Source organism: Emydura macquarii, unplaced genomic scaffold (assembly GCF_026122565.2).
Source record: "Emydura macquarii macquarii isolate MOO-44397 ecotype Brisbane River unplaced genomic scaffold, CSIRO-AGI_Emac_v2 contig_1229, whole genome shotgun sequence".
NCBI lineage: Eukaryota > Metazoa > Chordata > Testudines > Chelidae > Emydura > Emydura macquarii.
In genome coordinates this window covers 2117351-2144326 of record NW_027131366.1, presented here as the reverse complement: position 1 = coordinate 2144326, position 26976 = coordinate 2117351, and the positions used below count along the sequence as shown (strand labels likewise).

At 39.9% G+C, this 26976-nt stretch overlaps 1 protein-coding gene across 4 annotated transcripts in view; it reads right to left on the bottom strand.

Moving 5' to 3' along the window:
- The window catches only part of PPP4R3A (protein phosphatase 4 regulatory subunit 3A), a 65234-nt gene that overhangs the window by 4300 nt on the left and 33958 nt on the right, over positions 1 to 26976 (bottom strand). For all 4 annotated transcript variants that reach the window (XM_067547087.1, XM_067547088.1, XM_067547086.1 and 1 more), the window contains 9 exons: positions 19745 to 19822; positions 19502 to 19618; positions 18773 to 18889; positions 10618 to 10749; positions 10403 to 10505; positions 9313 to 9471; positions 7758 to 7927; positions 6197 to 6339; positions 282 to 472 (listed from right to left, as the gene is read on the bottom strand). In XM_067547087.1, coding sequence (XP_067403188.1) covers positions 282 to 472; positions 6197 to 6339; positions 7758 to 7927; positions 9313 to 9471; positions 10403 to 10505; positions 10618 to 10749; positions 18773 to 18889; positions 19502 to 19618; positions 19745 to 19822 — 1210 coding nt within the window. The remainder of the gene's footprint in view (positions 1 to 281; positions 473 to 6196; positions 6340 to 7757; positions 7928 to 9312; positions 9472 to 10402; positions 10506 to 10617; positions 10750 to 18772; positions 18890 to 19501; positions 19619 to 19744; positions 19823 to 26976) is intronic.

Genomic DNA, 26976 nt, shown 5'->3' with positions numbered 1-26976 from the left:
GATTACTCAACTGACATTTTTTCATTTCACTGTTTTAAGAAAAAGGCAAATTCATTCAGAGCACAACATTTTTTCACTTTTATGCCTTTAAACCCGATATGACTAAAACTTAACATGGTTTGAATTTAGTTTCATGTAGCAAGTTCTAAAAATAAAAATAAGGTTTTATATAAAAAAACCAGGCAAATCACTGAATATAGTAGAACTAATACTTCCTTAAAATATGAGCTAAGTCTTTCATTTAAGCTAGATACATAGCCATTCTCCCTCCAGTCACTTACATTTTTTCCTTTCCATGAATTTACTTATAGGGTCCATAATATCTTCATCATTTTTAGTTTTGTCAGAAGGGGGCACTACTGCTTCTCCATCCTCCATATCATCTTCATCACTATTAAACCACATTTCCTCCTCATCCTCTAGGGTTCTTGCATCTCTCCGATATCTATGGTTTCTCAAGATGGAACGCATGCTGTGGAATAAGTAGTTTTTAGGCTTTTGAGACTCAAGTATCACTTTAAGTTTACATAAATATTGGAATAAATCAACATGGCATAGGTTTACACAATTTGAGTTTACAGATAAAAATTCTGTAAATGACAAAAGAACTATCAATATTTTATATTTTAAAAGTTATCCTGAAACCTGTATCTTGATTTACTTTACATGAACTACATAAAGCAATCCAACAACATAAGGATTTAGTATAGAACACAGTAAAATCTCACTAATATGCACATAAACACATACAGCACCATTGGAGAGAGTGATGAAGTAAGTTTTAAATTACTAAAAATAGTCTGGTTTTTAAATAAAATGCACTAAAAGTACTAGTAAATTATGAAGTATTGTCATAATGCTAATTTACAATAGTCTAAATAAAGGACATTTTTTAAAGTATTACTTTTATTTCTGCTTATTCAGTGCAAATTATTATACTTTATTGATAGATGAAAATACAATCAATTAATGCAAATGTTATATCTTATTAACAGATGTCTTGAACAAGGTGTCAGTATTGTCAACTCTCCCAATTTTATTGTGAATCTTGAGACGATTGGTGTATTTTTTTTTTATTTTTTTTTAAAGCTACAACTCCTGGAGTCAGGAAATTACCTAAGAATCTCATCTTTCACCTCTCCTGCGTGAAGAGCAAAATCTTAAAAATGTGAACCCTTTACACCCAAACATCAGAAGGCAAATAAAAACAGTACAAAATATATTGTTTTCAAAACCTCGTTTTTTGTGACCTGACTCATGAGATTTGAATACTTGCAATTGGCAATACTGTGATCTTGCTGTATCTGTATGTACAGTACCATTTTTAATTTTGTTGAATTAGAATTCTCACTTAAGATGAAAACTTCTAAACTTAAGTCCTATACTCTTATGAGTATTCTGGAGGTCCCACTCTCCCAAGTTGTGAACCTATCAATCAAAATACTTCTTGCACTAAACCATGTAATAAAATCTTTGCTATTTTTGCATGCTTCACTTAGCTACTGGCCTGGTTTATGTGGCCACGAAGGAATGTAAATGCGAGTAAGACACTAACCCCCCTCCCATGCCACCTCTGAGTGGGACTATATCCACTACAGGCACAAGAAGAAAGTGGGGCCAATTGTGCCTCTTAGGGCCATATTCCTTCCTTGGACTGCTCTGAGGCAGCACAACTATGTGCTATCCCTTAGCCGCGGCCAAAAGCAAAGGACAATCTAACTCTTAGTATTTTGTTTTTTTCTAACTGAACAGGAGAGAAGGATCTCTTCTGCGTTTGGCTAATTCCATAAGAGGGAAAAGAAGGAATCTTGTTTCTTTTTTTTAATTAAGGGCAATGCACCACTAAATCAGATTTTTCAATGCTGACAAATCAATAAATTAAGTAGGGACTATATGATGCCTCTAAAATTAGGAATAAAACTGTCTACAAACAGCTTCTTCAAGATGTGAAATCTAAGGGTATGGCTGGATGTTTGTCCCTCCCCACCCCAACGCATGCTAATGTAAAAGCTCTAGGATTTGAGTTTTACATATATTGAAAAGCTCAGTTTTCCTGGCATTAGATACTAATATTTCACAATATTATTATTTAACACAACAGATTAGTATTAAAAAGTGTAAATTTGGACCACACTCCTAGAACATGATAGTTCTATTTAAAAAAGTCTTCTGGCATTTTAAAATCAATCTGTTGTATTCCTGCTCCTTTGTTTAAATTTTTAGACTCTCAAAGTATAATATCAGAGTTAAGAAATCTCTGAGCACGAAGTCAAATATATATTTTTAAAAAAGCATTTGTTTTGACATTTTAAACTTCTGGGATGGGTAACATGGATAATTTCATTCAAATGTGTTCTCAAAGTTTTCAAACACAATATAAATAAATTTATTGCAAATATTGATCCAGAATCTGCAAACATTTATGAAGATAAATAAATGTTCTCATAGGAATAGCCAATTTTATATAATGAGAATATGCACAGAAGTAAAGCTATTCACTTATAAATACGAGTGTGAGCCCTAAAAGAGGAAGTAGCATCTGTGTGTAACTTCAAAGTGATGCAGGGAAAAGCATGTCAACAATCACACACCTTTGTTTTAGCAATGAAGCAATATACCCTAAGTGGAAGAATTTACTCACTGTGTGCAGTAGCAATGGTTCTTCAAGATGTGTTCCCCTATGGGTGCTCCCTGTGCTGCTGATCGGAGAACTTTAGTAGCAGTCCGTCTTGCCTGCACCTGACCTGCTCCCCACCTGCCATGAGGCTAGCCAGCCTGCACAGGAAATCCCTCCTCAGTTCCTTTTCTACTGCAGAATCAACTACTAGAATTCCAAAGTAGAGGGGAGGAAGGTGGAGCACTCATAGCGGGACACATCTCGAAGAATCATCATTATTGCACAAGGTGAGTAACTTGTTCTTCTTCAAGTAGTGTCCCTAAAGCTGCTCCACTGTAGGTGACTCCAGAGCAGTGAGCACCACTAGAGGCTGAGACTTGGGAGTGGAGTCTGATATAGATAGTACAGTGGTACTGAATTTGGCATCTGCAGCAGAATCCCCTAAGATGGCATAGTTTTCTGGCAAGTTGTGTGCAGATGCCCAGGTAACTGCTTTGCAGATTTCTGATATAGGAATATCCTTGGAGAAGGCAATGGATGAAGAGACTGACCTTGTAGAATGCATTCGTATTGAAAATGGAGGTGTTACATTAATGGTAACTGAATTTAATATAGCCAGAAACCCACTTGGAGAGTCTCTGAACTGAAATCGCTATACCTTTTGACCTATCTGCAATGGAGAGCAAGAATCTTGGAGATTTCCTGACAGCTCTTGTCCTGTCCAAATAGAAAGCCAACACTCTCTTTGCATCAAGCATATGAAAGATGGCTTCCCTATTATCCGGATGGGGTTTGGAATAAAAGGCTGACAGCTGAATAATCTGATTTATGTGAAAGGCAGAAGATACATTGGGAATGAACTTTGGATGAGGTCTAAGCGTGACCTTGTCAGGAAAGAACAAGGAAGGGGATGTGTTATCAGTGCTGCTATTTTCCCCCAATCCTTCTTGCAGAGATGAGGAAAACCATCTTCCTAGACCCTCACTTTTGCGTTGCAGCATCCCCAGAGCCTACCCCCATAGTTCCAACCAGGGATCAGGGCACCCATTTTTCCAGGAGCCCCCAAATTGGCTGGGCCCTCTGAGCCCATGTGTTAATCGCGCCCTACGGTTGGAGGTGGGTCCAATCTCCCCCCTTAAACGTCCTGCAGCTGCAGAAGCTCCAGGGCTGCTGCCCAGTCACAGAGCTTCCTGCAACCAGGGGAGGTACCCGGAGGTGGGTGTGATTCCTCTCCACCTCCACCCTCCCCCCCCCCAGCAAGAAGGGCTATGCAAGTCCTATTCCTCCCCAGCTGGCTGGGACTAACAGCTAGGAGCCCCTGGGTGATGTGCTACTGCAGCATGGGGAGATCAGACTCATCTCCACCTCCAGGAGCCTCCTTCAGCTGCAGGAAGTTCTGCGGCTGCTGCCTTCAGAGTCCAGCTCTGAAGGCAGCACCGAAGTGAGGATGGCAGTCCCATGACCCCCTCCAACAGCTGGAATGGATGGCAGTCCAGACCCCCTCCAGTTATATCATCATGAAATTGACCAATTTTAAAACCCTCTGGCCATGAAAGTGACCTTCAGCTGTTAGTAGGCCACACTAGAGATGACGGTGGCCTGATGCCTTTGGGCTTGCCAGGGGTCCCAGTACAGACATTGTGGTAGGAAAGAGCCCAGTGGTTAGTACCATAGTTGCCCAAACCAGGGAGGCTGTGGGTCAGAGAGGTGGCATATCCAGTGTCCATAGAAGAGCTGGGCTCCATATGGTGGGTGAGAAGAGCCTGGGGAAGCTAAGTCTTCTCGCTCACTTTCTGATTCTGATGATGAAAAGGGAGGGCTCTGGGGGAACTTGGTACTGGGGCCCCAGTATTGAACAGAGGAGAGTCCAGTGTGTCAGACGCTGAAAGATTTGTTGCGCACTGGAAACCTGTCAGCGCAGAGGGCGTCAGTACTGCCGAAGGCTGTCAGTGCTGACAGGCTTGTACCGATAGTATCGGAGACATGGACCTGATGGCAGGGTCCACTGGTGCCTGGCGTATTATCAGTGGTACTAGTATTGATGACTGTACTAAAAGAGCATTCCTCGGGGTAGATCTTCTGTTTCTCATGCCCCTGCAGTACTGATGTTTTTTTGCCTGCGCCCATCGAGTCTTTAGGCATTCTGACTTGCCCTGTTGGTTCATTACTGGGCATGCCCTGGGTATCAGATTTAGATGACTTCGGTGCCGTTGGTACCAATGATGCTGACTGAGCTGGGAATTGTTTTTGGCTTGGCCTGGCTCACTATGGGGACTCACCAACCATTTTTTTTTTAAAGGCCTTATATGAGTGGCTTGCAGGTGTCTCTCTGAGCTCACCTCCCTTCAAAGTGGAGAGAAGAGGTGAGGATTCCCATCATGATTCCGGAGGTTGGAGGGCTGACTGTGTGAGTAGGAGTTTGAACCTCTCCTGGAGCTGGGCTTCAGTTGCTGACACAAGCCACACTTCTGTGAAATGTGCTTCTCTCCTAGGCAGAGAGTGCACTGTGACTATGCCTCAGTCGTTCAGATAAATTCTTTGCAACTGAGGCACTTTTTGAAGCCTGAGGAGCAGGGCTTGTCCGGGGGTGAAGCGGGTGCCGTGCAGCAGGTAAGTGCAGGGAGGAATGACACAGCAGAGCCAAGCCTACATTTGCCGCCCTCCCGCCCTCCTCCCACAAGTACAGAGCCCCCGACCCCAGGGCAGTTAGGAGGTAGCGCCGGGATCCCTCCTGCCCTGCACCCGGGGGGAGGGGGAGGAGGCATGAGGACCACAAATGTGGGCTTGGCCCCTGGGCACCAGTGACCCTCGGTACGCCACTGGGTGGTTGAGAAGGAACTGTGGAGGGACTGTCCACGCATGCTGGCCAGCCTCCTGACAGGTGGGGAGCAGCGCATGCATGGGTGGGATGGACTGCTACCAAAGTTCTCCGAACAGCAGTGCAGGGACGCAGACATACCTACAGTGGCGTACCCACAGGGACACCATTCAAAGAAGAATATTACATGATCTTTTACTTTACTGCTATGCATGGTGAGAAAATGAGGTGTCCCCTATGAATTTCTTTGGGAATTAAATCTCCTGGTGATTTTAAACATCAATCATCTGAAGGCCTAGCAGAGGAATTAGCTGAACCAAAAATAGTTTATACATGTGATTGTTTTTAGAAAACAAGAATAATCCAGGATAGAACAATTTTTCAGATTACTGTTGAGAATCTTATTTTAAAGTGAATGAGCTTCAGATATTGTTAGCTCCAATTAGGATAATCTAAGTAAAATTAGAATAGATAAAGATTTCTGTACTTATTAGAATGTGAAAAAAAAGCCAGCCCCATATTCTTAAATTTAGATGCAGATTTCAGAAGACGTATCAGTTGAACACTGACCGAGTGTTTGAGCAATACCGATTTGGAAATCACACTATCAACCAGATCTGTTCAGCAAGACCTGAGATGCAAACAGCAAAGGCTCTGAATTATTTATGGCTGTCCAGCTAGTGCACAGAAATCCACATGCCAATATCCTCAAAGGCAGAATTTAGCATGAAAGTACTGAGTAGATTTAAATGTATATTTACCTGTCTAGTTTGGGATTATCTTGTCTTTCCCTTTGTTGTTCAAATCGGAGTTTCAATCCTTTGAATGTCTGCACATAATCTACATCTTCCAGGGCTTTCCAGTAATTCTCAATTACATGAGCTGTTAATGATTTTATATCTTCCTATAAGAGAAGTACAATCAAAAACAAAAGTGACTTTTCAATTCTACAAGACAACTAATTAATTTTGTTACTATAATAAAAATACAGCAGGCTATAACAGAAAAATATGGAAGAAATGAAATATTCATAAAATGCCTTCAAAGTAATACCATACTAATTTGTTCAATTAAAAAACAAACGTATATACCAGTGTGGGTGAAATCTGGCACTTAACTTCTAATTAATAATTTGGTAAAATAGGAGTACAACATTAACAATTTTGTGTTCATACATTCTTCGAAACTAAAAAATGTAAAAAAACTGTACAAAGCCAGTATAAAAACAATGAACACAACTCTAAAAATTAAGATCTCTGTATGGCGATTTACACATTTTTACAAGTCAGTCAGTCTCCTTATATCTGTTGTAATAAACAAACGAAGTCTTTAGATAGAAGTAATACAACAGGAGGACTGGTTTATTTCCCCACAGAATGAGCTGTGGGGGCAGCTCCCAATCCCACAGAATTTTAAGGGATCGGTAGGAAGCTGGGGGCCATCTATGTGGAGGCCCTCTAGCTCTGGAGCTTCAACACAAATATCACTCTCTCCACTTCTGGAAATGGGACTTCACTGAAGCTGTGCTACCAATGGCTGGCCTTGACTACCCTGGGGTCCCATATATGTGGGAGGAGGATCCCCGTAACAGAAAGTTAATAAAGTTCCAGGATCTGTTATATTTCCCAAGTAATCGCCACAGGACTGATGGGGGAATGAACATTCTCTCTTACCCCTACCCCCCCATCCAACATAAGACTGCCCTCTCTCCAGCCTGGCCCTCTCAACTTGTGAATCTTAAAACCAAATAGAATCTTGCCAGGATCTGGGTGAAGGTGGCAGGTGAGGGAACAGTTCTGTGGAGGGAGTCCCTTACTGTCTCATGCAGAGCTCTTGGGGGCCAATATTTATATCATCAGGTAGATTAACACTCTTCTCTTTGGACCTTTCCATATTCTATAGAATTACTATAGTCATCCCTGAGCACACTGAATTACTATGTCCTCTGTATGAAATTTCAAATTACATCTATACTTTAATATTTTCCAGAAAAGAATTAATTAAATCCAGAGACAGTTTATACAGTGGTTGCATTTTCAAGTCTGGGCACAATGGAGGGCAAGTTCAACATTGCACAACCATTAAACTTAGCTTTGAAAACACTGTCTTTGTTATCAAACAGTGGTACTTACAAAATGTCACTTAAATTATGGATTTCTAGTGGTCACATTATTATGATACTCCTATTTAAACACCATCAGAATTAAGTGGGCATCCATAATTATATCAGTCTGTGCCATAAATTAAAGTCTATTTGCACTCCAAGTATGTGTGATGTATTATAAAAATTAAATGGTCAATTCAAGATATGATAGTACTCACCACCCTAATAAATTCAAACATCTCTATTATGGCAGAGTTCATCAGATTATAGCGGGATCCATTGTTGAGAAATGCTTTGACCACAGGTTCAAACAAAAAGCTTTTCATTATGTAGCGGTTGTAGAATTCATCCTTCAACCCAATTATCTTTCTTTTAAAACGAAGGGCACCTGAAACATAGAAATGGCTGTTAAAAGCCATGAATTGTTCATATTTTACATTTAAAAGCAAAAAACCCAGCAATTGTTCCATGTTGACTACAAGAAGGATAACTGCCAATCTCCGCTCTCATGGAGATTTACATTGTTGGCAATGGATTACTTACCCAAATATTCAGTACCCTGTATAAACAAGTTAAATCTATAGGGGCTCTTGAAACTAGAACTGAAGTGTAATAGCATTTTACATTACCAGCAAAAAACTCCAGAGTAATCCTACGTATACAGAGGCTGTCAATGAACATGCTTTAACAAAAGCAGAATACTGTAAATTTGGCAAGTTAGTTATATACAAGTGGTATAAATATTAATCTTATTTTGAAACAACTGTTCAAGTTTAAAAGAAAAATCATTTCACAACGTAGGACTTGTTGACAATATTCATAGTTGGGTTTATGATGCGATCATTTTTCTTTAAAAATAGAGATAAATTTACCATGAACAAAAATAAGAAGTTAGTAGTACAGACTGTAATCAGTATTGTGTGATTAGCTGAATCTTCCCAGCATTTATCATGAAACCTGAAAATCCAGTCCCAGCCCATTTTGGAGCAGACACTACCAACCTTATTGTCCTGTGCTTTTGAGATTTAGAAATCCACTGGAATTTAGACAGGGACCACTTAATTTATTTTACTTGTGATCAAAAGTTAAAGATAAACTCCTAGTATTCCTTGTGCCGCCTAGCCTTTCATGAACAAATTCTAAACACATTTTCCTCCAATCAGAATTTTGCTCATAATTTCTATTTTCCAATGACAGATTTGAATCTATTTCATTGGGTTTTTTTAATTAATTTTTTAAATGTAAACCTTCTTTTATTTTAAAATGGCATTTTCTCTCTCTCTCACACACACTTTATTTACACCTCCTTTTCTGTGGAACTCCAGTACTTCCTTGGCATTTGAGCCCTCAGGGTACCTTATCATGCACATCTGAGGGCTTCTTGACACTTACTACCTCTCTGGCAGCACAGGGTCACCTCCCCAAGAGGCGGTAGCTATGTTGACAGTAGAAGACCTCCCACTGACATAGCATTCTACCCTGGGAGTTAGGTTGGTATAACTACAATTTTTCTAAAGAAAATATTATTTAAAATCTATGGAGTGTTCCCCTAATACAGCCTCTTTCAATTTCATCTTCCTCCTTATTCAAGAATGACATATCCAAAAACTGCTATGAAAAATATAGACATAGTTATAAAAGTGGCATTTTTATACTGAACTGGTAACTGTCATGCTTCTGTAAATGTATTTTTCTTCCAGTGAAGTACAATTATAAAGAATCAATATTCATCTTTACACAGCTAACAGTTTATTCTCTGTAACTCAAACTTACATAATGCCAAGAAAGCATGCTTTGAGGCCATGAGAACTAGTACCCTCCGTAGGATATCCTTGTTAATAATGTAGTTCTTTATGTGATACGTATGATGTTCTACACAGAATGTTAGCAATTCCAATATTAATGCCAAGAGCTGGGCTGTCTGAAAATCATCTATAAAACAAAAACCAAAATGTTAACAAGGACATGATTTTAAAAATATTTAGGGCCTAATTTTCAGAAAGTAACTCCAAATTTACAGATGCAATCAGATCATTAGAAGCTTAAATGCCATTGTGCTCTAATTTTGGCAAATAACTGTAAATGATGTTTAGGCCTTTAAGAAACAAATATATAAGTGATTTAGTATTTTCTACCAAAAGCCAGGTCTACACCTGAAAAGGTTTGCCAGTATAGCTTATACCAGTTTGGCGTGCGAAATAAGCTATACCAGTAAAAGCACTGCTATGCCCACATAACTGCATCTACACTAGGGCTTTTGCCAGTACAAGAATATTGTACCAGAAAGTTATATCCCTAACTGACATTAGTACGCCAGCAAAAGTTTCTAATGTCGACCCAACCTTAAGTATTTTGTTAAAAGACATACAAGAGATTTTCAAAAGGTTTCTAGACCACAACTTAACACTAGATCAAAGACGAAATTATTGAAGGACCCACTAAAATTATAAAGTTACATATTGCAAAGAACAAAAGTGAGAGAAATGGAAAATTTAAATTCAGAGTTCATCATCTAAACATGTAAAACTAGTTTTTAAAATATTGTTGAGTTACAGGCTATATAAATGCACATGAGTTCCAAAGAAAAATAATATATAATTTCAAAACTTTCTGGAAGTTGGTCTGAAATTATATTTTACTTTTCTTTGTTGAAGGTATGCATTTCAAAAGGAGTAACTGTAAAGCATACTTCCAATGTTTTCAGCCGGCTCTAACAACCATCTTTCTGGTTCAAATCAGACATTAATCTTTTGAAATACTCTTCTTTTGATTGTGCAGAGTTCCAGACATCTTTTCACAATTATTATATGCACTGTAATTCAATAGCCTTGGACATGATTACCAGCGTTGACAGTAGTCTCACCTTTGCTAGGCTTCTCCTCTGTAGTATTAGCCAGTAGAGGAGCTGTGAGAACATGCATACAATGTTTATAGAAGAAACCCAGGAATTCTGTCTTTTCAGTTTTCTAAAGAATAAAAATACTTTCATATTAAAATTTAATTATATAACATACATAACCAACAGTATTTTAACACACAAAAAACCCCAACCATACTCAAATTTAGGAACGCACTTACATTGGCAGTGGCCAGCATGTTTTCTGGGTCAACTAAAGTACGAAGCAGACCCATGAGTTGGACTGCCCCTCCAAGTTCAGGATCTGTATCACAAATCATGTGTTCTATAATGAGGTTAATGAGTAAAATATCCTAATAGGAAAGATATAAAAATGAAGAGATTAGTTATGACTAAGAAAAACTAAAATTAAAAGACATTGTCAGGTCAACTTTGGCCCAAAATTAAGGTTTTGTAAAATAAAAGATTTTTAGGACAAAATTTAGGACTAACAGAAATAGATCCTTGAAATGTACTTTTGAAAATGCCCATGACAACCTGCTCTATTTGCATCCTTAATACTGACGCACTATACTAATCCATGAGACTCTTTGAGCACAACTAAAGATGGTTGATAAATAAAAAAGTTGGATAAAAACAGACTATCTAAACTGAAAACACAAATGGTAAACAGGATTAATGATGAGAAGGTGCATGCTTAAAATTCTTATGATTTGCATATGGAAATTTGTTTTTTGAAATTAGGAGTTTTAACCTGAGCCCTGATTCTGCAAACATTTATGCAGATGATTTACTTTTATATATGTGAGTAGTCAATTGAAGACAATGGACCAACTCACAAGTAAAATTAATCACATTTATGTCAGTAGGATTAGGGCCTTAATTTATACATTGCCTTCCATATTTTTAGGAGGTCTTCCATAGAGAAACAAATCAGCTGTACAATATGAAAGTGGACTATTTCCTGAAATAAGACAAGACAACTTTTAAAAAGGAACTTGAAACACTGGATATTTCTACTAAACTGGTCAAATATGAACAAAAAATATTTTAATTATCCCACTATTTAATTAAGGTCTTAAACCACTAATACAGAAATTAAATAGTTATGCTGAGAATCATCTAAAATTACCGTGGAAATAAAAAGACAGGACAATTTATGTATTTGTTTAACTAACTGTATTTTAAATTGATATAAAAAATATTATGGAAGACAGGTATATAAAGCAGATAAAAAAATATACCAAGTATATACATCCATAGTACGTTTTGAACAATTTAGGGTTAATTTTTTTTTTTTATTAAAAATTCCATCTTTTTTATGACTTTCAATTTCCTTCTTTTCTCTTTACAGTTATTTTATTCCAGCCCCAATTCTATTTTTGTATCAAGACTGTTCTAATATAGTAACGGTTCATCTTACATATCTTACAGTATCTTACATAAATTAAAGAGCTTTTTTTTAAAATTATACTGTACAAGCAATTTCCTAACATATTGTTGAAGGATTCATTTAAGTGCTATTAAAGATTGAACTGTTTTGCATTTCTTAACCATTCTGGAAATTGACAGTCTCAGATTATAAAGTCAGAAGAAAGGGTTACTCACCTTGTGCAATAACTGCTGTTCTTTGAGATGTGACCATCTGTGGATGCTCCACTTTAGGTATCGTCATGTCCCGTGCCTTTGATCGTAGATTTTCTCAGCAGTATTTGCTTGGGCTGTGCGCGCATGGCTGCAATCTCATGGCGCCGTTGGCACATCTTGTAGCACACATGCAACTCAAGCCCCTCAGGTCTTCTCTATCATAGCGTCCACTATTAGAACTCCGAAGTAGAGGGGAGGAGGAAGGGTAGTGGAGCACCCACAGGGAGCACATCTCGAAGAACAGCAGTTACTGCACAAGGTGAGTAACCCTTTCTTCTTCAAGTGATGTCCCTGTGAGTGCTCCACTTTAGGTGATCAGAGAACAGGGCGCTCTATTGGAGGAGGGACTTCGGTGTTAATTATTTTTTGTAGATGACAGTACAGTTAAGCCTAATGAGGTATCCTTGGCAGATGCCTGGTCGATAGCATAATGTTTTATAAAAGTATGTGCTGATGCCCATGTTGCACTTTGCATATGTCTGTTTTTGGAACATCATTCAGATAGGCTAGGGAAATGACTATTGCTCTCATAGAATGAGTTCTGGTCCCGAGAGAACTTGTAAACACTTTTGTTCATAACATAACTGAATACATGTTGAAATCCATTGGATCGCCTTTGACTAGAGACGGCTATGGCTTTCGAGTGATCCGCTAGAGAGATGAAAAGTTTGTTTGATTTCCTAAATGTTTTTGTTCTCTCCAAATAGAAGGCTATGGCTCTTCTGATGTCCACAGCATGGAGTGCTACTTCCTATGGATTGTTATGCAGTTTTGGATAAATGGTAGGTAGATGAATAGGTTGGTTAATAGGGAAGTCTGAAACTATCTTTGGTAAAAATTTTGGGTGTGGCCTACGGGTGATTTTATTTTTGTGAAATATCATGTGGGGGGATAAACCATCAACGCACTAACCTCCCCTACACGCTGGGCTGATGTAATAGCAATTAGGAATGAAATCTTCATGGACATGTGGAGGAGTGAACATTTGCTAGAGGCTCGAATGGTGCTCTAGTAAATGGATCTGAGCACTAGACTTAGGTCCCATGATGGTGTGGGTGCATGAACGACTGGAAATACTCTCTATACCCACTAAGAATCTTTTCACCATTGGATGAGAGAATATGGTCATATCATTTATTTTGTCATGGAAGACCGTGATTGCTGATAGATAAACCTGATTTCTTGAGTTCTAATATGTATTCAAGAATTATAGGGATAGAAGAAAATGTTGCCTCAATTCATCTCCCTTTGCACCACGATTGGAACCTGTGCCATTTCTGTAGGTAAGTCTTTCTTGCTGTCAATTTTCTGCTGTTTATTAATATCTGTCTAACCTGTCTAATCTGTCTAACCTGACCACTAACTCCTCGGGACACAGCCACTTATTAGCCATGCTGTGAGATGAAGCTTTTGTATTTCTGGGTGATAAATTTGACCCGACTCCTGATAAAGGAGATTGTGTCTCGGGGTGTAGAATGGTTGGCTGTCCCTCCCTGTCAGTCTTGGAGAGAGGCCACACCCACTCACTACCCTGCTTTGGCAGGGGTAGCCCCCAGGTGGGGCAGCAAACAGTTCCAAGGCCCCGGGCGGGGTCGGGAGATGCAGGCCCACCCGACTCCACTGCGTCCCAGCCCAGGTCCCTAACCATGGCAGAGGGGTATGCCACGGAGTCAGCGGGGTATGCCACAGAGTCACCGGGGTCCCAACCACAATATGCTGACTCACTGTCTGGCTCCTCAGTCCCCGGACCGTGCGGCCCCTCCCTTGGGCTACTTCCTTCCCCCTGTCCCTTGGGTACCTGGTGTCCTGTTGCCCAGTCATCCTCGTTGGGATAGGTGCCCAGGGGCAGGTTGTAGAACCCTTCGATCTTGTCAGGGGGCGGCAGGTTGGGCAGCTCTTCAGGGTCGTCAGCAGGGGGCAGTTCCTCCAGGTCCAGTCTGCTCAGGGCCCGCGCCTCAATGTCATCCTCTTGCAATGCAAGGGGTAGCTCCTCCAGGTCTGGCCCCAGTAGGGCCACCTCCTCCGCACTGGCATCTGGCAGCTCCTCCAGGTCCTTGCCCCTCGGGATCACCGGGTCTGACAGGGTGGTCAGTTCCGGGGGTACCGCTGGGCCCCAGGCCTTGCGCTGCTCCTTCGGCGGCACCTGGATGCAGGCCCTGGTCTGCTTCCCCGGGTACCCGGCCACAGGCTGCTCTGCAGGGCCGGGGGGGGGGGGGGGGGGGGAGGAGGAGGGACATCCTTCCCCTCTGGGAGCTGGCCCCTGACTGAGCTCCTGGGCCTCTCTTTTATACTTCCCATCCCGCCCCCTCGCTTCTGGGCTGGCTGACAGGCCCGGCCTGTTGCTCCCTGTCAGTCTTGGAGGGAGGCCATACCCACTTACTACACAGGGGAAGCATAATCCGTTTGCGTATTGACATGTTTAGGACACTAGAGAATCATGTTTGTCTTGGCCAAGCTGGTATTATTATGGCAGTTGCCTTGTCGGTTCTGAGTCTGTGTACAGTCTTGTGTATCATAGGTACGGGCGGAAACGCATACAGTTGCCCCATTTAATTGGGAAAGCATCGCCCATCGATCCTGGTCCTTTTCCTGCTCTCGAGCAGAAAAGAGGACACTTGAAGTTCTGTTTCGTGGCAAAGAGATCTATCGCTGGATGCCCCCCTAGGTGAAAAATTTCCTTGAGAAGTGGTGGATGATTGTTGTGGCTGTCTGCGTCATCGTAATCTCTGTTTTCCCCTTTGGGGTTCGTACTGCCTATATTGTGGTTGGAAAGGATATCTGCAAGGGTAAGGCTGAAACCTATACTGTTTCCTTCTCGTTCCAGGTGTATATATGCCTAGCGTCCTGAGGGTTGCACTCAAGTCCTTCACAGGATGCAGAACTTCAACCATCTTGTTGGCAAAAAGCTGCGTTTTTTCTGAAGGGAAGGTCCTCTATTTTCGTCTGCAGTTCCCTTGGAAGGCCTACGCAGTGAAGCCAGAAAGCTCTATGCATGACAATGGCCATGGCCATTGTCCTAATCGCAGTATCAGCAATATCTAAGGCCACCTGCACGGATGTTTGAGCTGTAAGTTGTCCATTAATCAACTTTCTATACTGGTCTCTCTTGGCCTCTGGGATGTCATCGATTAATTGTGATAACTTTTCATAGGTGTTATGATCATAGTTTGATAGTAGTGCTTCATAATTAGAGACCCTCATTAATAAGGTGGAGAACAAATATTATTTTCTGCCTAATAAAGACCGGAAACTACTTGATTTGTCATGTGGCATGGATTTATAATTCGTCTGTTTTCCTCTCTGGTTGGCCGCATCTACAACTAGTGAATTCGGCAGTGGATAGATAAATAGGAATTCCTTCCCCTTGACTGGAATATAATATTTTCTATCAGTCCTCTTGTTGGTGGGAGAAATGGTTGCTGGTGTCATCCATATATTATTGACTTCATCCATCGGGAGGGCAATTTCTGAGGAGGTTGCTGTATGCAATATCTTCAGCAGTTTATGGTGTGACTGTCACTTCTTCAAGAGGGATCTCTAAGTCCTGAGCTACCTTCCTGAAAAGATCATTAAATTGCTTCGGATCATCTACAACAGTCAGTGCAGGGGGAATCACAGCTTCATCAGGTGAAGATAACTTGTTTGTGGGAGGAGAGGTATTCTGATCCCCAGTGGTGATCTCTGCCTGAGTTTCTTTCCCTGCTTCAGCCACTGTAGCTGAAATTGATGGTCTTGCCAATCTCACTGTACTTACATGGGAACTGAAAGGTCTTTCATAAGGTCTAGAGTGGGAGAAGCAAGCATCCCAGTTATGCCACTGCATATTGTATGGCATCAGAGGGACAAACCATGGTGGACCATAATAAAGATATGCTGTGAGCCCTCTGTGGTAGCCATAATCGCCAGTTCTAGTGAAGGTCTGGAGGGGGACGAATGCTCAGATGAAAACTGAGCTTCCTCTGTCTTGCTATCATCATCACTGAGAGACAGAATCATTGAGAATGTCTCATCATGTGAGAAGCGAACTGGAGAGCCAGCAGTGTCCTCTGATCTTGGAGATGAGGTGTGGATGGGTGGTATTTGCACCTTCTTTTACCGGACAGTGCAGAGGTCGGTGCCGTGGTCCCAATCGGCTCCGTTATGGTAGTCGGTGCCAAGACGGGTGCAGTATTGGAAGACAGTGCTGTGATCGGTGTCACTGTCGGTGCCTTCTCAGTCACCAGTGCCACGGCTGGCATATTCTCTATCTCCGGTGGTGATGCTGTAATTTCTCTTTGCACTGTACTCTTCTTCGGTGTCATTGGACATGGTGATGCCGCAGTGACCACTGATCAGGTGGTCTCTGCACTGTATTTTTATGTGGTGCCATGCCGGGGGAGGACAGCTTTTTCAAATTGCTCAACTCCTGGACAGGACTCACAGACTCTAAGGTCAGAAGGGACCAATATGATCATCTAGTCTGACCTCCTGCATAACACAGGCCACAGAATCTCACCCACTCACTCCTGTAAATAGACCCCTAACTTAAGACTGAATTACTGAAGTCCTCAAATAATGATTTAAAGACTTCAAGGTACAGAGAATCCACCAGCAAGTGACTCATGCCCCATGCTGCAGAGGAAGGCGAAAAACCCCTGAGGCCTATGCCAATCTGCCCTGGGGGAAAAATTCCTTCCCGACTCAAAGTATGGCAATCAGCTAAACCCTGAGCATGTGGGCAAGATTCACCACCCAGACACCCAAAAAGAATTCTCTGTGGTAACTCAGAACCCACCTCATCTAACATCCCATCATAGGCCATTGGGCATATTTACCGCTAATAGTCAAAGATCAGTCAATTGTCCAATTAGGCTGTCCCATCATACTGTCCCCTCCATAAATTTATCAAGCTCAGTCTAATTTCAAGTCTAAACTTTCTGATGGCCAGTTTATATCCATTTGTTTGTGTGTCCACATTGGTGCCGACCTTAAATAAACTCCCCTCCTTCCCCTGGTATTTATCCCTCTAATGTATTTATATAGAGCAATCATATCCAGATCTTCCTGCATGATATCCCGATCCTTCTCTGTATTAGCAATACCTTCCAACTTTATGCCATCCGCAAACTTTATTAACACACTCCCACTTTTTGTACCAAGGTCAATAATAAAAGGGTTAAATAAGACTGATCCCCTGAGGAACTCCACTAATAACCTCCCTCCAGCCTGACAGTTCATCTTTCAGTATGACCCATTGTAGTCTCACCTTTAGCCAGTACCTTATCCATCTTCCACTTTTCATATTAATCCCCATTTTTTCCAATTTAACTAATAATTCCCCATATGGAATCTCATTAAATGCCTTACTGAAATCTAGGTAAAGTAGATCCACAGAATTCCCTTTATCTAAAAAAATCTGTTATCTTCTCAAAAAAGGAGATCAGGTTGGTCTGGCACGATCCACCTTTTTAAAACCATGTTGTATTTTATCCCAATTACCATTAACCTCGATGTCCTTAATTACTTTCTTTCAAAAAATTTTTCCAACACCTTGCATACTACTAAGGTCAAACTAACAGGCCTGTTAACTGCTGGATTTCTTTTTTTCCCTTTCTTAAAAATAGGAACTATTTAGCAATTCTCCAGTCATACGGTACAATCCCTGAGTTTACAGATTCATTAAAATCATTGCTAATGGGCTTGCAATTTCACATGCCAGTTCCTTTAATATTCTTGGATGGAGATTATTCGGGCACCTCGATTTAGTCCCATTAAGCAGTTCAAGTTTGGCTTCTACCTCGGATGTGGTAATTTCTACCCTCATATCCTCAATCCCATTAGCCCCCCTGCCATTATCCCTAAGGTCTTCATTAGCCTCATTAAAAACTGAGGTAAAGTATTTGTTTAGATATTGAGCCATGCCTAGATTATCCTTAACCTCCACCCCATACTCTGTGATTAGTGGTCCCACTTCTTCATTTTCTTCCTGTTTATACAGCTATAGAACTTTTAACTATTGGTTTTAATTCCCTTTGCAAGGTCCAACTCTACTTGGCTTTTGACATCTCCTGCATCCCTAAATTTCTGATTCTACATCATAAGTATTTTAAAAAACTTGGTTTGCTAAATGCATTACAAAAACAAAGTTTCTGTAATGTATTTTTATCAGCTTTTCAAGTAGAAAAAGTGCAGCCATTGTAACCTCTGGATGCATATCAAGATTGACAGTTGTTGCTAAGGGTTTATTACAAAAGAAATAAAGTAAACAAAAAGCTTGAAATTTACACATCAATTGGTACACTCTGATAGCAACCTGGCAGGTGTAGAAAAGTTACTTTTTGTTTAAACACCCCAATCCCATGGGTACTTAAGCATATGCCTAGGCCCCCACTGGACTGCTCTCACCATTTAAAGTTAAAGAACATAACTGTTTGCAGGATTGGGGTCCAAGAAGGCTATGCAAATGAGGAAATATGGTCACCTTTCCACATATGCAAGATTAATAGATAAAATAGGGTCAGCTGTAGTTTATATAATTGTGTTGTGATTAATAATATTATTAAAAACACTATCATGATGGGTACTATACAGAACCTTCGAACGATAACTTTTTTTTAAAAGGAAAGGTTCTAGAAAACTATTTCAAATGCACATTTGCCAAATGCAAACTCATGAAGTAGAACTTAGTCACTACTAATAGTGATATAAATATGAACCTTGTAAAAAAGCATCAGAGAATCTCCTACTTACATCATCATTCTGTTGTGCTTCCTGCATGACAAATTCTCGTACCATGGATGGATTGTACTCAACCAAATATGAGAATATATCAGTAGCTGCACTTCGCACTTGTGCATCATCCATACCCTGGAGAGTCAAGCAAAACTGTTTAAGTACTTTAAAGAACAAAAATCCATGTATTTGAAAGTCATGATGCAGTAGTTTGTTTTTTTTTAAAAAGAGCAGAAGCAATTTCAGAAATCACAGTATTGTCTGAATTTTTACTAACTCTTACTGTTACAAGTAACACCTAAAGTGACTATAACTAAGATATTAGAGCTTTTTCCCCCCCAGTTTGCTTTTTATTTAATTGAAAGCTTTATGTGTATAATCAGTTTCACAGTTTACCTTATTTATTGATCAATATCCCTGTTTTAGTTAGTAGTTTGAACACAAACAGAACAGAAAAAGGAATAAAGATTGGAAAGAAATTGCAAATTTACAAAAACTGCTAGGGGGACTTACTGATGTAATACCTAAAACTACATTGTTTTTTTCTTAAATGGACTGAATTTCAAGATGACAGTATCCCCTTCAGACAAAACAAATCAAGAAAGAACTTCAGAAAGCCATATGACACTGTAGTGTTGCTTTTATTACTTTTAAAACAATTACCTTTTCTGAAATGAAAAAATATAACTGTTACAATAAATATTTACAAAGAGTTATTACAGAAAAATACATATTGAGATAACTTACTAGAATGACTTCTAGTGCTGGCAGTATACCCATATTAGACAATGTTTTGAAAAAAGCATCTCTGTTTTGAGGTTGTAATGTTTGAGAAAATGCACAGAACTCTTTAAGAAAATTGACCTGAAATGTAAAAAAAAACAAAACAAAAAAAAAAACCATACCAGTGATTAACAAAATTCAGAGAATGCATATCACTTCATGACATCACCACATCAGTCACTTCATGCATATTTTACAAATCCTTACCAATTCTTGTCTTTTTTCCTCATCTGTGGCTTCATCTGTTAATTGTGCAAACAAGTCTGTCAGAAATTTTTCATCTTCCTACAAAAACAAGACAATGCCATGTGTTTATTTGACAATACTAAAGCTAGACCCCATAGTATTAGCTACCCAAAGTCATATCTCTTGCACTTCAAAGGAATAACACAGTTGAGTACTGTACTTAATTTTAACAGTGTCAACCAACTTTCCACTTAATACATTTAACTGACTATGTGTCCCTTCACTGCTTTTGTTATATGCAATTTTCTTTCCCAGATTCATTCCACTTTCTTTCCAATAGTAGTGTCTTATGTTGTCCTCTGCCAGTCTCCTCTTTTCCTTGTCTCTCTCCATCATCTTATCTCCTCCTACATTATTGTCTGATTATCACCACTATATTGTCTCACCCTCCGCCCACCAACAAATATCACTCTCTGTATGTGTCTTAATATCGTTTTTTTGTTTTAATTTACCACTCAACAGTCTCTCTCTCTCTCCCCCCTATCCGCAGGGCCCGGAAATTTTACCAGACATCTTAACAACATAACTATACACAGCAGCTTAAGAATGATATGAGAGGAAAGGAAGATTCCAACACCAAGCTGCTGGGAAAGGGGTGAGTACTGAAAACCAAATGAAAATGACTAGATGCTTATCAGTTCCACTGCTGCTCACAGGGTTCTTAATGGCAGCAGTCAAGATTGATCAACATTCATGCTGCTAAAGCTTAGCAAAGCTATGAGCAGCAGCAACACACTGGAGCCATCTGTCTGCAGACTTAGGGAGACAGCATTACATTAGTTAACCTTCCAAACATGAACCAAGTGTAATCCTAAGAGCTAAAAATTCTTAAACAAAACCACACAACCCTTCCAAAAACAGTAATTGAAATTCAGCACTTGATGGGGAAAACTTCCTACATGCCACTGGTAAGCAACATTGAAAAATCTACTCAATACGAAGTTGAAATAGACTTCTTAAGAAATTATTAAATAGGCAACCAAGAAACACAAAACAAAACAGTGACTGAAACCCAAATCTCTGTGGATGGTCCTATACTTAATGAGCGTCATTCATCAACCTTGCAATTCCTTGGCTCAGATCAGGATGAACAGTGCCAACCACCTACTTACAACAGAAATAAATATATTTCAGAAATGAATCCAGATACGGTTCATATTACTTCGTTTAAAAACTAAACGAAAGGAAATCTGAGAAGTCTCATTTGAAGCAGAGTGATCCTCCACACCGAGTTATAGCTGATGAGGGAAAACAAAAAACAAACAAAAAAAACTTACTAGTAGTTTAGGACTGACATTCCAGATTCTAACTGAGATCATACCCAAGACAGTCAAGCATGGGATGTACAAGTGAATTTTCTTTAGGATAAGTAAACCAGAGTTTTGTGATGAGAGAACATAGGTGTGGCTATCTGGCACTTGTCTACCATTTTGAATTTCTAAATGTTCTGTTCTAATCTTTAGTCTATCACAAATTACAGAAATTATACTAAATTTATGACAGACTGTAGAGAGACTGATGTACTTATTTTCCTGAACACCACAAGAGAAATTATACTAATTATGTGGTACAAAACAAACATAGAAAGATTCCTTAAGAAAAAAAATCCAAGTTGCCCTCCTTGAATAACAGTCAAACTAAGAAGAGACTAAGGACTGGTCTACACTACAGGATTGTGTGGACAAAAAGAACAGAGGTGTACACACTGAAATGCTCCCTTCACCGATGTAACTTCCTGCATATGCTGACATAATAAAACCAACTCAACAAGAGATGTAGGGCTTACGTTGGCATAGATAGGGAGAGTCAGTGTCAGTGTAGACACTGATTTCCTTACATCAGCTGTTGGATGTCATTTTTGTCAATTTCACAGTGGGGCTGTGAAATTGACAAGAAAACCAGGCAACTATAGCCTAGCTTCCCCCAGCTAGGAACCAGATGGGGAGAAGCCCAGGGCAGCTGGATCCCAGCTGGGAACGGGGTGAGGAGAAGCCCCGGGTGGCTTGACTTCCAGGTCCCAGTTGAGAGTGGGGGGCAGCACACTGGGAGCTCAGGAATCTGTGGGGCAGCCAGGCTCCCAGCAGGGAGCTGCCAGCTCCATCTCAGTTCTGCTATCAGCTCCCCACATTGCCCCTCTCAGATCAGTCGAAGTGCTCCTGGTGAGGATGTACACCACCAACCCAAGGATAGCGTGGACATCAGCCATTGCACCAATTAATGCAGTGGCTATAAATGGACCTAACAGATTGATTTATCTTTGGAATGTAGACAAAGCCTAAGTTTCATTTTCATTGAAAGTTAATGAGATTTAGGCTCCTAAATCATTTTTGAAAGTGGGATTTGGGCCTAAGTCACAGAGGCATTTTAGAAAATTTTACCCCAGGTGCTAAAAACTGCATATACAACCATAACTCTATAACCCTTCATGAACATAAGAATGGCCAAACCAGGTCAGACCAGTGGTCCATCTAGCCCAGTATCCTGTATTCTGACAGTGGAAATGCCAGGTGCTTCAGAGGGAATGAATAGAACAGGTAATCATCAAGTGATCCATCCTATCAGCCATTCCCAGCCTCTCACAAATAGCAACCCATGCCTATCCTGGCTAATAGCCATTGATGGACCTATCCTCCATGAACTTATCTAGTTCTTTTTTGAACCCCGTTATAGTCTGAGCCTTCACAATATCCAGGAGTTCCACAGACTGCATTGTGTGAAGATACACTTCCTTTTGTTCGTTTTAAATCTGCTGCCTATTAATTTAATTTGATGACCCCTAGTTCTTATGTTATGAAACACTTCATTTACTTTCTCCACACCAGTCATGATAGTGTCTCTTTTCCAAGCTAAAATGTCCCAGTCTTATTAATCTCTCCTCATATAGAAGATTTTCCATACTCCTAATCATTTTAGTTGCCCTTTTCTGTGCCTTTACCAATTCCAATATATCTTTTTTTTTTTTAAATGGAGCAACCAGATCTGCACACAGTATCCAAGATGTGGGTGTACCATGGATTTATAAAGAGGCAATACAATATTTTCTGTCTTATTATTTATCCCTTTCCTAATGATTCCCAACATTGTTTGCTTTTTTGACTGCACTGCACATTGAGTGGATGTTGTCAGAGAACTATCCACAAAGATTCCAAGATTCTTTCTTGAATGGTAACAGCTAACTTAGACCCCATTGTTTTATATGTATTGTTGGGATTATGTTTTCCAATGTGCATTACTTTGCATTTATTAACACAGAATTTCATCTGCCATTTTGTTGCCCAGTCATCCAGTTTTGTGAGATCCCTTTGTAACTCTTCACAGCCTGCATGGACTTAACTATCTTGAGTAGTTTTATATCATCTGCAAATTTTGCCACCTCACTGTTTACTCCTTTTTCCATATAATTTATGAATATGTTGAACATTACTGGTCCCAGTACAGATGCCTGGGGGACAGCACTATTTACCTCTCTCTATTCTGAAAACTGACCATTTATTCCTACCCTTTGTTTTCTATCTTTTAACCAATTACTGATCAGGCGAGGACCTTCCTTCTTATCTCATGACAGCTTACTTTGCTTAAAAGCCTTTCGTGAGGGACATTGTCAAAAGCTGTCTGAAAATCTAAGTACACTATCTCCACTGAATCACCCTTGTCCACATGCTTGTTGACCCCTTCAAAGAATTCTAGTAGACTGGTGAGGCATGATTTCCCTTTACATAAACCATGTTGACTCTTCCCCAACAAATTGTGTTCATCTATGTAGCTGATAATTCTATTCTTTACTATAGTTTCAACCAATTTGTCTGGTTCTGAAGTTAAGCTTACCAGCCTGTAATTGCCAAGATCATCTCTGGAGCCTTTTTTAAAAATTGGTGTCATATTAGTTATCCTCCAGTCATCTGATTGAGAAGCAAATTTAAAGGATAGGGTACATACCACAGGTAGTAGGTCTGCAATTTCACATTTGAATTCTTTCAGAACTGTTGGGTGGATATCATCTGGTGACTTATTACTGTTTAACTATTACAAAGCAATATTTTATGATCACATACTATATCAACTTCTCAACAGTTAGGGGAAGTGGTTGAGATATCTTTCTAAGATACACTTTAATACAGTTTCTGGAAATAATTCTATGGCCTGTGCATGCAGGGTGTGTGTGGATGGTTGTGGAGGTTCTTCTGGGCTTAGGAGTCCATGAATCTCCCTATTCATTCTCTCCTCTCAGAGAGAGCCCCATGCAGAGAGCAGGAAGCTCTGCACTGCCCTCAATAGGCTCATAATATTTGCAGCTCTGCATTAAGATGATGACTATAAATAAGAGTTCAGCCTGTCACCAGCAGGGAACAAAAAGGAATTTTTTCCCCTGGTACAAAATTGGCTATATATACACTCTAGATTTCCTACTCCAATCAACCTTCCTCTGATGCATCAGAAATTAGCCACAGAGGGATATAGGACACTGGATGGGGTGACCAGTGCTGAGGTAGTATAGAGACTCCTCTTAAAAGCCTTGCTGGTGAGTCTTGCTCACATAAACAGGGTCAAAATGACCACCATGTTAAGGGTTAGAAAGTCTTTTCCCACAGGTCAGATTGGTAGGGATATTGTGGGGGGAGGTGGGAAAGGTTCGCTTTCATCTGCAGCATGGTGCATGGATCACCAGCTAGGATCATCTGGGCATATCCCTCTGCAGGCACCTCTGGCATTGATTGCATCTTGATTTTTCCTGTTCTCGCATGACAACAATTAGTGTCGTGTTACTGGCGTGCTTTAGTCTAACCCAAGTTACTGAGCTCAACACAAGGGTAACTGGATGAAATCTGTGGTATACAAGTGGTCAGAACAGACCTAACAACAGTATCTTCTGGCCTTAAATTCTATGAAACTGTATTGCAAATACAATATTATATAATTTCCCCCCATGAAACCTCTATTAAACACAGTGTTTTCTATAGATGAGATTTCCAAAAGTTCTCAGCCCTGACCTAACTCTATTCCCATTTAAGTCATTGTAGAGTTAAGACAGGGCTGAGAGCTTTTGAAAAATCCCATCCTATAGTATGCATACAATCCTTTATATGACAAGTACACAGTAAGCTGCTGTTATTATAACAGAATAATTTGCTAGAAAAATATAGGCCACCTGCAATTGTAACTCAATTAGCTTGGTGGTTATGGCTCAGCCCGTGAAATGCACCCAATGAAGGATGTATTGTGGCTGAAAAGAACAAGGGCATGCACTGCTCACAAAAATAAATATATAAATGCACCTTATAGAAAACTGATCTATAGACGCTAAATGAAAGAATATACTGAACTATGAAGACGATGAAACAAATGACCATGAAAATATTCGAAAAATAAATACTACAAGTGTCTACATATGTATCTATGGCTGTAGAATAAATTGCATATTGTATTTGAAAGAGTCTTGGACTATGCGATCAGAATCTATAAAAATGCACTGTACAAAGGAACATAGCTAATGCTGCAGGTTAAAAGGAGAAAATGCTAAAGCTGAGTGCTAGATTGTGCAACCTTAATATATTCTTGATGTAGGTTATACAGAATTTCTTTGGTTTTTACAAAAGAGAAAATAAATTAAGCATGTGCATAATTCTTTGCAAAGTCAACTCCTTAATAAGGTGTGCAGTGGGAAGGCCCAATCTGATATGTGTTAGAAGCTATACAGGCCACAGGGTTTTCAGAAAAAAAGACCTCCTGAAGACCTCCTCTGGCTGGTTCAGTGTTATTAGCTAAATCATTTCAGATTATGGAATATGCATGTTCTGTTGCCCATTGATGTAAACCAACAGAAACTGCAACTCCTAAAAAACCTTCCTTTTTCCTTTTTACCCCCTCTTGGAAAAGTCTAAGAAATTCTGCACAATAAACTATATTAAGAAACATCAAGGCTGTACAATTATAGCCCTTGGTGGGACTATGCTGAAAGTTAAGCCCATATCTAAAGCCTCTGGATGATTGCAGCAGCTTTCCTTAGCTTTTTGGCATCTTACAAAGTCTTTGCAGACACTGAGCTAAGGACTCTTGGAAAGTCCTCACCTTAGCCCACTGTACTTCTCCACACAGTTGACATTAGCAATGCATAGATGTGCAGCTCAGCCTTCTTTAGCTATACATTTAATGAACGTTAGCAAAAAACTCGTACAAAATACACTGCATATGCAATTTTCAAAGGCATGAAAAACTGTCAAATTAAATGCAATTTTCCCAGCTGGAACATTCTAACACACAACTAAGGCTATTTCCATGAAATAAAATTAACTTTCAACTTCCAGGCACTTCACAGCTGTGCACTTGTTTGAACAACAACAGATAAGAATCCCCTCCACTCAAAAAACAAAACCCAACACCCTATTCTCTCTGCTTTTTTCATATTCCCTTTGGGCTGGGACAACTTCTGGAAGATTTTAGCCCAAAAGGTGAAATTTTAATGAAGTTACAAGCAACAGAACAGAAACAGCATTTCAGCCTTAAATATAGTGATATTGTTGTGGCTCCTGTTGTAATATTGCACTTGCTCTACATAACCCCTCAATTCCACATCAGACACAAGTGATTAGTTTGTGATATTCATTAAAGTGCCCTCATCTCCTTGATTTTGAGTTATCCTGCTTCACACAGGTCCTTTCATACAGTGTTTAAGTAATTCCCCCCCTTGAGACACTTCTTAATTACTACCAAAGCTATGCCTAAACAGCACCAGGAACCCATCATATTTTGAAGCTACCATACATATCAAAACCATTTCTTCAGCATGGAAGAAAAAAGGAACTAAGCTCAGATACCACCAATATGCAGCACTTGCATGCATCATTTCACTGAGGCATTTCCCATTGGAAAACTGCATCCATTTACCTTAGTGCAGCAGATAATTTGCATGGTAAATTGCACAGTAAAATGCATTTCAAAATGCAATTAAATTAAACCTGGCATTTCTGAGCCTACTGCTGGCAGCATGCATCCTTCTGAGATGGTCTAGTCTCAGCTCTGATGAACTATCTTTGATATTTAGGCAAAACTGCTTATCTTCTCTGACTCAATTCCCCCCCAAATCACCTACACATAATACATACATACTTCACAAGGATGCTGCAAAACATAGAACATCTGTAAAGACCTTTCAAAATGAAAAGCAGCGTATTGCTATTATTACATGTGACTCTGGC